Raw genomic sequence first — 12,330 nt, forward strand, 5'->3', positions numbered from 1 at the left:
CATGCTTTGCCATACGTACTAGCTGCTGCCTTTCAGAGCGGAGCCAAGTTAAAACCCACCACAGACTTCTGCGCCTGTCTATCGCCAACTCTATAGCCCTGCATTCACAAGTAGCTGGTTTTATCTGTGTGTATGGGACTGTGTGTGTGTGTGTGTGTGTGACTGTGCATTTAGCCCCCCAAAAAGGCCCGGCACAGGTGGGTGGCCTCTCTCAGGGCGAGTAGCAAGTAACTGGACCGTGACTTTAATTATATCCTGCTGAGCCGTGGCGAGGTGAGTCCAGCTTTCTGCAGTGTTAAGCTGTGGTCAGGGACACATGATATGATTGTAAAAGCATTTTGCAAGAGGAGGACACATTGAGAGCTCAGAAAAAAGCCATTTAGTGAAGACTTTGAAAGAATTAGGACTTGGTTACACACCTTTTACAATACAGCCAACATGGATCCACACATGATGGCCTCAAATCCAGTCCCCTATTGTTCATTCACTGCATCACTGCTCTAGTATATGGTTTCTATGTTTTTGTCTGTGTTATATCCAGTTGTTCAGTGGTTATCAAACTTTTTTTGGTTCAGGTACCCCCTTTCTTACTTCTGCATCCAACTTATCTAAGTACCACCTGCTTCGAAAGCTATTTACTATTTAAAAACAACTATAGAGCATAATTCATTGTCAGTTTATTTTCTGTTTCAGTTTATTTATTTGTTTCAGTCTAACAAAAAAAGTATTCAAACATAAATCACAATTTAAAATTACATAACAAGACTGAAATATGCAGAAACAAAAATGCTTATATGCCCAAAATAAATAATAACATTTCAGCTACCTCTTTCAAATATACACACAAAAAGAATGCAAGCATTCTAACGACTACATTATTATTTTTCAAATAATGCAAAAATATCTATATAAACATACCTTTTTTTTTTACACACATTTTCATTAATCTCATTTTGTAAATAAGTGGAAATAAACAGTATTTAATGCAGTGGTTCCCAACCTTTTTTTTGGATTGTGATCCTATTTTAATATCAAGAATTTCTGGCGACCCCAAATATATATATTTATATTTTTCCCAAGAACTCGTTTTTGATCATGTTGATCATGAAAAGATATTTTGTTTCCAATGTTGATGTTTTTTTGTTGTTTTTTTTTTTTCTTACCTGAACAGAACTAACAACTACTGACATGCTATTGAATTATATCAGCTCTACAGACCTAATGGAATGTTTCCATTGTAGAGATAATCACAGCTTAAGAGCTTTTAAAAGTCTTAGCAAAAATAATCATGTGGTTTGTGTTAACCAATGTTTATTAACCTTGGTCCTTAATACTAGAACATTTAAGCCTAAAAGGCAAGAAAATGTGATATTACTGCTGACTATTAATTTAACTATAGTGACCTTTTTTTTTACCTGACAACAAAATGAATGATCATAGTGATCTTTTGAGGTTAAATAAAACAGTTTTGGCTGATATTATCTACGTTCGTTTTACACACTGGGAAATAGAGCTTTACATAAGTTATTCAAATGCCAAAAAAAAGTTTTTAACAATCCCTTTGGGAACTTATATTCTTTACTGTTCATTCTTTTTACTACTCTTTTGCGAACAGCCTTCACGATCTTATTAAGCAACAATACCGATCTCAGCATTTGACTGTAATGTCCAATAAAAAGATACTTTATAGTCACGTACATTTACCCTTACTTCTTTGCATGTATTATGCTCCTGGCAATGCAGCGAGCGCAGGCACCGCTGAGATGGTGCTCTGCTCACTAGCCGTGAACGAGACGTAATATTGAATGGCCTTGTAAAAATGGCTGCTTTACTGTGTGTTTGTTCTGGCATGTTAACGGCTGGCTTTACGGCTTTGATTATTGCCCACCAAGGGAGCCGGCAGGGATATATCTACGAAGAAAATGATGCTAAAAAAAAAAAAAGAATTAGATGGATGTGATGTTTGTTTTTTTCTATTTTTCAGACTGTTATGTAAACTATAGGTATGTAAGTGGTGGACAGGCAGAGATTAAAGTAACGGATTACAAGTACTTGCGTTACTGTAATTTAGTTGTTTTGATGGGTACTTGTACCTTTTTGAGTATATTTCTGAATCAGTCATTTTACTTGTACTTAAGTACGTTTTAAAAATAGGAAATTCATTTTTACATTTCTACATCCAACCATTACTGAGTAAATTATTACCTTTTTGTTTTAAAATGATCAGCGGACCAAAAAAAATGAAATGACCAGACAACAATCAAATGCATCACATCATAGCTGACCAATCAGATTAAACATAACGCCAAAACAGTATTACACTTTCTCAGTTCAGTTCAGAGTACATGCATTTAGTTTTTTTTTTTTTTTTTTTTTAAATTGTATTCATGGATGTTATTTTATTTTTAAACGAATTGTACATTTTGACAAACCTTTCATTTTATACAGATGCCTTTGTGGAAAATAAATGAAGTTCCAATTGTTCCAGATTTTCCCCTCTTCCTTTTTTAGTTCATTTAGTTCATACATAAGATGTTTACTGTATACAAGGGAACCGTGGTAAGATTTATTACCAAAAATAAACATGGGGGGGGGGGGGGGGGGGGGGGGGGTGAAAGTAAATAGTAACTTTTACTTTGAATACAATTTAATTCAGCAACATTTTACTTGAGCGTGTCATGTATGACTTGTCACTCTTTTTCTCTACTGCGTATGATTGAGAGGGACATTTTTGGTCTTGTTGTTGATGTAATGTGTTTGTTGATGATTTAAAATTATTTTACTGATAATTTTAAATGTTTTTTTTTTTTTCCGACTTTAATGTTCTTATTGATTTTAAGCTGTTGAATGTTTTCTGTTGCACTTTTTGATCATGGAAAGCACATTGAGTTGCCTTGTCTATGAAATGTGCTCTACAAATAAATGTCCCTTGTACTTGTACTTGACTTCAATTTCAATCAAGTAACAGTATTTCTACTTAAGTAGAATATATATCGGTACTCTTTACACCTCTGTGGACATGGTTTCTCTTAAGGATGTCCCGATACAACTTTTTCATTTCCGATATGATACCGATATTGATCCGATATCAGCATGAATCATACATACTTTTATTTATTTATTTATTTATTTATTTTTTATTAAGAAAATATGAATTACTTATTTTGTAGTGTGGAATGTTAGAAAAGACTTGATCAAGTGATGTTACTCAGAGAACAATAGTCAGCAACAGTAGGTATGAGAAAAACTGACCCATTTATTATTAACAGATTGGTTTCATGAATTTTAACCGCCAACTTAATATCTACGGAATTATACAATTGAATAAATATAATAAAAAAATCGAAAATTTGAATCCGATATTCTTTTTCAGGCAGATATCGGACCGATATACGATATCGGATCGGGGCACCCCTAGTTACTCTTTTAGGTTAACTTGTGTTCTAATCTGCACAAAGAATAACTAATCAGAGACCCTTCAACACACCAGCGTTTTTGCTGAGTTGCTTGTTTGGTCCAGAAAGGCCTCTGGAAGGTTTGCCTTACTGTGTGTGCGCGTGTGTGCGTGTGTGTGCTACTGGCAGCAGTAATCTGCCAGCTGGTGCAATGGTGTATAAAAACCAGGCTGGTAACTATTAATGAGGACCATGCTGTGACAGCTTTTTGGCTACAGACGTGAATGACTTACCTCAAGGTTGTTACATTATTAGGTTAAGCACAAGCCTATTGTTTAAATTCACCTATAAAGAGATTTTTTTTAAAAAATCACTATTAGTTTTGCTTTTTCTAGAAACAATGCAAATGATATTGCCATGCAACACAATGCATGATGAATGAATGTGGCTTTTTCTGTATTGACTGTTGCTATGAAATAGAGATAATCGAAAAAAAAAAAAAATCTATTTTCAGCTTAGCTTTAACCACCCACTATAGTTTATAAAGAGTTTTCACGGTGCATCATCAACATGGAAATCGCCATTTTGGAGATAAGTGGCAGGCTTACAAACGAGCAAATCCCAAATTTTGAGAGAAAATGTTGAACAATTGTCGCGTTTTCGGCTGTACTAATCAGTCAGACCGTGAAAAAACATGTGGAGTTTTTATAGACTGCCAAAAGTTATGACAAATCAGGGAAGAACAACGTCTGCATTTCATAGTCAGTAGTTCTACATCAGGAGAGCAGTGACATGAGACTAGCTCACTGTTGTTACACCACTTATTGGTGTATATGCAAAACACAGCGTCTAAAATAGAAATAAAAGCATGAGCATGTATCAAAGGATTTTCATTTTAGTTTTTACAGCAAAATCAAGTCAGTTTTAGATCTATGATGTAAATAATTAAAATCAATTAACCATTCCAAGTATATTTAAAATGATTTACTCAAGTTCAACTAAAATTGTTATACCAAATCCGTGTGACTTTAATTGTCAAAATTACTTTTTGTTATTGTGTAAAAGGTATTCTCGCTCTTCTAACAATTGAAAATATTCCCTTTATCTACTTTTTTTTTTTTACATTGCAACATACATACAAGACAATGACAAAGACAATAGCGCAATATCCTAACAAGTCACCCGAAACAACATTTACAAATATCTACAAATTACAAATCTTTCATTTTACTATCTATACTATTTTAATCTTATATGTAAAGGAAAAAAAAAAACACGTGACCATTGTATAGATTTTATTTTTTGTATATGTCTGCTAGCTGTCAGTGTTGCTTTACAACATTAACTTTAGTGTGTGTTTCTTAGATACTCAGTTGCCCTTTTTATTTTACAATCCCAGGCAACAATAAAGTGATGACTCGGAACCTGTCAGCTAAACTTCACCTCAGGAAACTCATCAAGTATTTAAAAGAAGAACCAAACAGAGAACTTACTTAGAGGAGTGGTATGCAGGAGGAGGAAATTAAACAAAGAAATGTTACCAAAACGTAGTCACTATTGCTTTTTATAATGTTTACTAAAGCACAGAGTATAGAACTGCACATGATTCAATCATGTATATCTTTTAACCTCTTTAGGTCAGCATGTTTGATCCTGTGTGAGCATTCGTCTAACTAATCGTGTCACTCTGTCTCACGAATTGAGTTAAAGGAACACTTAAAGGAGCTGGGGAAGCTATTTAAATCATGCATGCGAACGGTAGACGTGTACACGATAAGTCGGCGTTGAGACGAACAGATTTATACCCCGTGTACGGAGGAGATGAAGGCCATTTTCTAGAAAGGCTGTTTCTCTCTGTTCTGTGATGATATGGCTGACTTTCAAGGGTTTTTGTCTGATCTATTCTCTCGCCTTCCACTGCCGCTGAAAAATGTGTTTTAATAGTCCCTATTTCTCTACAATCCAGGACCATCTTTTAATCATGTCACTCCTTTGATGAAAAGTCATTTATTTATTTTCTTTCTGTGTTGTTGCTGTTAATCTACTGACACCCTGATACAGAGAACTTAATGAGTGTCACAATGGGCTGTGTGGTTTACTGTATTGACAGTTTTTAAATATCAATAGAGCAATATTTTAGTTGCAATCAATAAAAAAGGTGGGACAATATATGACAGGACAAGAAAACACAATATTAAAACGTCACAAGATGTCGTTGAAAGTATGAATTGTATCACGAGATCCATATGATCTACAAAAAACACCTGATGGTTATGTTTTTTTATATTCCTATTGAGTTGAAAGGTGTTTTTTTTTTTCCCAAATAGTGTATTATATCATTATTGTGAGCCTTATTATTGTTTATTGTATCGTAGTGTGAACTCAGCAAACCCACTCCTATTAAATTTATATTGCCCTAAATAACATGAGGAAAAGTATACTAAAACAACATTATACATTGTAAAGAAGAGGGATACACCAATTCTTTGTATCTTTTCAACAATTTGCTTTTAATGTAATCACTTTTAATAAAGAGGCTTCCCGCTCTTGTCACAAAATGGAAACACTTTGTGATTTTTGTTCCAATTCCAATTTATTTATAAAGCACGTTTAAACACAAGCAAGGTTTGACCAAAGTACTGTACAATAAATCATAAAACATTGAACATTAAAAGGCAATATCTGTTAAAAAGGTGTTAGGAAACCTGACCATACCTTCATTGTAATAAAGCCTTCATCACAATCATCGAATGCCCTTTACTTGCATACTTACTTTTATTGTAATTGTATTTTATTTAATTTTCATAATCACAATGTTGAAAGAATGTCACAAAAAGTCCCCAATTGTAAAAAGTTATTTATTCATTCATTTAAGTTTTAATGACTTGATCCTGTGCCACCTAAAAGAAAAAAATAACAAAGGTAAAATATATTTAAATGCATGCTAAATGTAGTTACTTAGGATGAAAGAGTAACACGCTTTCACTCATGGTCGGCATTTTAAGAGTATTCAAGGTCAAGGTGAGGCAGATGCTGTCAGCCAATCATGTGCCTGGAGGAAATTCAGCAACAACGTAACATATTGTAGTCCTTTTCAAATTCATGTCAGGTCAACTTTCTTCTTATAGCACTATTATATTAAGCCTGATGTGCAGCCAAGTTTTAAAACATTACATTAACAAGGCAGTAAGACTGCTGGGAGGCCACAAACAACAGGGCAGCGATAAAAATCATAAAAAAACAAATAGGATCTCGTTGATATAAAAATACATGTTATAAAAAAAGATGTCCAAACAATAAGAAGCATAAAGCATAAAAAAATTCACTTTTTTTTTTTTTACTGTAATGGCAGCATGTATTGCAGATCAATATCAAGGGCCTTATGAGGAAAGGTGGTTTAAAACTAGGTTCTTTTTCAAAAAGGGGAGGGTCTGTTTGACAAAGTGTGCAAGCACAATAACACAGTTCTCCTTTATAGCCTATAAGTGCATCTATCAACTAAATGTTGGCTTCATTAAAGTTGTTAAATGATTAGGGAGAAGGATGGCAAAAATCTTGTTGATTCCTAAAAGATGCCCTGCAGCCTATAGTACATTTAACCAAAGTTTACATTTAAACTGGTGTGCTTGGACAGGAGTTATCGCCTAAAGGGAAAAGCTCATCTTTGGTAATATTGAACAGGTTTGGCCTTTCTAAAGGACCTGCATGCTGTAAATATCCCTCAACTGGACTTGATTCACTCCATCTGTTCTACAAGCTGTCAAGACAAAAAACAAACTATTAAAGTCCTTTCTTAGAGTGTTTGTGGATATCTGTGGGTAAGCATGTTAATATATATGACCAGTACTGTTACTTGATTGAAATTGTACTCAAGTACAAGTAAGTCATTCATAAAATACTCAAGTACAAGTAAAAGTAGCTCAATTAACTAGTACCCCAACATCTCATGTAAAAACTTATAAAGGAAGAGACGAAATATTGCACAATTGGAACTGAATTTATTTCCACAAAGGCATCTGTATAAAATAAAAGGTTTGTCAAAATTATTTTTTAAATAAAATAACACCAATAAATTCATTTCAAAATTGAAAAATATATATATATCAGGCTCTATGTATAACTAGATTTGCGAACTCTAAAACAGTGCCATGCCAAATGTGCCATGTGGGTAACAATATAATAGGTAGAAACACCTAACCTTGCCTGCTAGATAGATTCTGGTGTTCACAAACACCATAATCCATCTTGTACTGTTCCCGCCTTTGCCTTTCGAATCCGAACCGAGATGGTTTGAACCAATCATGAGGCAGTGTTGTGGTTTGGGGCGGGATATGTCGGTGTGACAAAGTCAGACGCGCCGAAGCAAAACTGCGCAGTTGGCTAGAGGAACTAGCTGGGCTATCGCTATTGAGAGTGAGGAGTCACGTGGTAAGTTGGGTTGTTTTGGGGGGGGTCTGAGCCCGTCAGCCATGATGGTGGTAGACGCCCCCAGAATTTCACGCATTCGCCAGAGCTTTAATTTTTGCGCATTTACGTAGAGGAATACGACAAGGAAAAAGAAGAAAAGCAATGCAAAAAGAGAAGGTGTAAGAAAAGGGACCTTACAGGGACAAACTGATACTAAGCGCAAAAAAGAGGTATTTGGAGAAGCTAGTGGACTTTCGCAAAATCGACCCGTACGAGCTATCTGCAGCGGAATGGCACAGAGACCTGGACCTTTTACCTCCGTGCACATACATGGACATCGTAAATTACCTAGTTTTTGGTGTAAGTTACTACACAATGCAGGAGTTCAAAAGCCACAAGTCTCTGGAAAGTTACGAGACTTTCTGCTGCGACTGGGTCCAGGACTTGGTCATCTACAAGCCTCCAGCTGGTGAAAACAGCGTTGTACTGGCAAAAGTAAGTTTCTTCACATATGTGTTTTGATGTGTCAGAGACAAAGGCACTACAGCGTCCACAATCACATAAGGTAACCTACACTTCCTAGCTTTAAGAGACAACTACATAAAGACATTTTCGCCAGACTCGATGTAGAGAACTCAAGTTAGAGGGAGTGCTACACATCAATCTGGCTCTTACCAGGTTAAGAAACACCTAACCTGAACCATAGAAACTGGCACAACTAAGAACATATGGATTATGTTCAATGTGCCCTCATTAACATAAACAGAAGAGACCATGAAACAAAAAATAATAATAATAATAATCACAAAAAATAATGATTTACTCATGGTTGGGTGTAGAAATGTAACAAATTACTTAAAACATACTTAAGTACAAGTAAAAATACTGATTTTGAAATATACTCAAAAAACTACAAGTACCCATAAAAGCAACTTAATTACAGTAACGTGAGTACTTGTGTTCATCTCTGGATATTACATATGGATATTGTTTTATCTGTTCATCCACCCCAATTGTGTGTTTTCTTTTTTTTTTTTATTTTATTTTAAAGCTCCTTATATGTATTCATTTGAAAAAAGAGTGGGTAAAAAAAGAGACAGAACAAAGGTGGCTTAAACTGGTGGTGAGTGAATGAAGGAATAAGAGACAATCCGAGGCTGAGGTTTGCATCTGACTCTCTTCATCTTTATTTCCTCTGTTGTTTGGCCTGAGTCCTGTGGGTTCAAGGTCCATCTTCAATCAGCGTCTCTCTCCCTCTCTCTTCATCCCTGCATCCTTCTTCCCATGCGCTCACTGCTTCACTCAACCATAAATCCACCAACACACACACACACACGCACACACATATATATATATATATATACACACACACGCCAATCAATACAAGTCTGCTTGGCACTGCCAAAGCCCAAAATGACTATAGATTTTCTGTCGACACTGCCACTAAATTATGCAAACCTTTAGTTTATGTTCCGGTACTTTTTTGGCATTCCCACTCGTGGTATGTGATCGGGGTTTTCCTTAGAGGCAAAGAAGAAGAGATACAGGTTGGGCTATTGGAGGAAAACAGTTCAATTGAAATTTTTATTCCCAAAATGTTATGGTTTAAAAATGTCATTAGGTGTTTTGACACGCGCACGTTATTTTCTAAATGTTTACAGGTCAAATGTTAAAATCAATATTACGAGTTACTATCATTGTAAATGTCTTGCTGATGTCAGGGGTTTGTTAAACAGTGAATAATGTGCTACAGAATTGAGAGTTTCTGCTTTTGCAACATAAACAAACAGAACAGATGCACTCAAAGTGGTTCATATTTTTTTTTTTTTCTCCAAATTAAAGACAACAAACCCCAAATATTGGGGTTTGTTTTATTAGTTATTTATTTGCAAAGCTAAACTAATCAACAATAACAGATACATTTGATGCCCACCCCACTTTTTTTTGAGTTTACACAAATTCAAACTGATGATTCACAACTTGGATGTTTGAAAGAAACACTAAGCAGCCACTTTTCAATACTTTCACTAGTTTTGTTTTTTTTGGCTAAAGATTATTAATGAGGTTTTCCTCCAGACTTGTGCTGACTGATTCATCAATCAATCTACTGTACATATGAGTTCATTGCACTCATATATGCACAGGTGTGCTAATCTGTCGTCATACCTTGGAGGTGTCACGTGACACCTCCTTCTTAATTATATGAATGAAATGGTTGCAAATGATGGCTAAAGTTGTTGTACTAGGCTAATTTCCATACCTAATATGTGCATTGACGACTCTGTTTGTGTGCTAACTTAACCCTTAAAATAGAAGTGGGACGATACACTGAGTTATAACTATGTAGTATGATAATGGACCTAATGGACTTGATAACGATACAATATTTTTGGAAAAGGAACAAGACAAAAAATGTGCAGTTGGGAAAATAACCCATCTTTTCCTATGATACCCACCTTTACATGTGAGCTTTTTGAAAAAGGGATTTACTCCCTGGGTAGAAAAGTTTTGTTCTTATTTTTTTGTTATGTTTTGGTAATTCCAGTTCCCAAAGACATTTATTAGCTGTTTGATTCTACCATTTCCACTGAACTGCAGTGTTTTTTTTTTTCCAATCCAAAGATTTTCATTTTATCAGAGAGGGGGAGAACCACACACATATATATATGTATATATATATATATATATAAAAAGCTTCATAGAAAAAACATTCATATTTAGTCAAAGTTCTTGACTCTCAGTCTAATGAGCTGCTTGTGGCTGATAAGAGGCAAAGTAATAAGAAAAAACAAGTCTGCCTGACGCTCTGAAAGCAGCAAACAGCCAAACGAGGGATTTTTATGAAGATGATGTGTTTCCACAGTAATTGTAGGACACGTAGTTAGGTAATGCTTGGTGGAGTACAAAATATGTAGGCAGTTGTACTTCAAAAAGGTCACGTCAATTATTTTAAAGTTTCGTATTTGATGGTGCATAGATCACTTAATGAATTTCAAAAACCAAAAACCGAAACACTGTGTAACTCAGGGAACACGGGGCATTTGTCTTCCTAAGGTAGTACCTAAAGAGGCCTTTCAGGGCCAATCATCAGCCGAATAGATGCAATAAATCCCTCCATGCGTTGGGTAATGTGGAGAACTGGATCAATGAAACAGAGTCAAATAACTGATGGGAATTTGCACGTTTGACTCCAAACACACAAGTACAGATACACTGTATTAGGGCTGGTGAATGCTTAGTGCCCTGATGTGACCCACTTGGCTCATCAGGAGCAACTGTTCCACTTGAACTTTGGTAATTGAATTTGTCTACTCAGTGATGTAGAGACAGGCATGTCCTCATTGCACAGCACTATTAAAACATTAGAATAAAGCTAAGGGAGTGTGAGGCAGCAGATGACAGCTGAAGCTTAAAGTTGTTTCTGTGGAGGTATAAAGTCTCTGTTCAATATTCTTTAGCATGTCTGGCACATCCGTACTGCTAATCCATAAGTATACGAGTAATGTATTATTTTCTGCTTTGTTTGTCTTTCACCGTGGTTTGCAGATGAGCGTCACATAAGCAGATTTGTGGGAGAATATTGATTAACCTTTAAATAAACATTAAAAAAATGAAAAAACACCTCCTCCTCCAGAGTCCCTCGAGCTTCACACACTCGGATTTAGATGAAAAGATTGTCCATGCACCTCCTGAGTTTAAGTTCCTTCCATTGATCTAGAATACAAATGTTCTGCGCTTTATAAAGTGTATCCTTGACTTCCTGCTGCTCTCATCCCTGTCCTACAGGATCAGCTGAAGAGCCTCCAGAGTGGCTACAAGAATGTCAATGATGACAGTTTTCAACTGCAGAGGTGAGCTTTCCACAAACATAAAACAAAAATAACATACTGGCTTCTTTTACGCTGATAAAAACCTCCAATTGTATGAAATCACTGAATGAAACCCTGCTCTAAGGTCGGGGTTAGATTCTGCGTTCTTTGTCTGTCCCTTATTGCTGTTCCCCTTCTCTCCTGCTCAGTAATCACCTGACAATGGATCTTGACAACAACATCAATATGAACCCACCACCTATAGAGACTAAGGTGCTGATGTGAGTATATCATCTATTGTTGTAACATAAAGGTTATAGAACATTTTATAGTCCACTATAGTAATTATTGCATTACTCAATGTACCGTATATTCTTTCTGTGCTTCTACATCATGCTTTACTTATTTCTATTCTTAGTTTACAGTACATCATGGTCATGGTTACATAATGGGTAAAATAGCATAGCAATAATAATAGGTTTATAGATCTGTCTATCATTGTGCAAGTGGTTGATTAAACACCTCATGAGTATTATCAAAATGAATTTAATGGAAATATATATGTTGGTCTAGGATTAGTTTGGTAAAAAAAAAAATGATGGGGCTTCCGTTTTTTTTTAATTTGTTTTTTTTTGGAGCTGATATACCATTACTTATTTATTATTATTATTATTATTATTATTATTATTATTATTATTATTATTATTATTAATAATACA

General features: G+C 35.2%; 1 protein-coding gene across 1 annotated transcript in view; it reads left to right on the forward strand.

The window, feature by feature from the left end:
- schip1 (schwannomin interacting protein 1) overlaps positions 1-12,330 on the forward strand; it is a 255,728-nt gene that overhangs the window by 55,907 nt on the left and 187,491 nt on the right. Inside the window, exons 6-7 of the mRNA XM_028464367.1 lie at positions 11,589-11,653; positions 11,821-11,892. Coding sequence (XP_028320168.1) covers positions 11,589-11,653; positions 11,821-11,892 — 137 coding nt within the window. The remainder of the gene's footprint in view (positions 1-11,588; positions 11,654-11,820; positions 11,893-12,330) is intronic.

This window comes from Gouania willdenowi, chromosome 13 (genome assembly GCF_900634775.1).
Source record: "Gouania willdenowi chromosome 13, fGouWil2.1, whole genome shotgun sequence".
NCBI classification, from domain to species: domain Eukaryota; kingdom Metazoa; phylum Chordata; class Actinopteri; order Blenniiformes; family Gobiesocidae; genus Gouania; species Gouania willdenowi.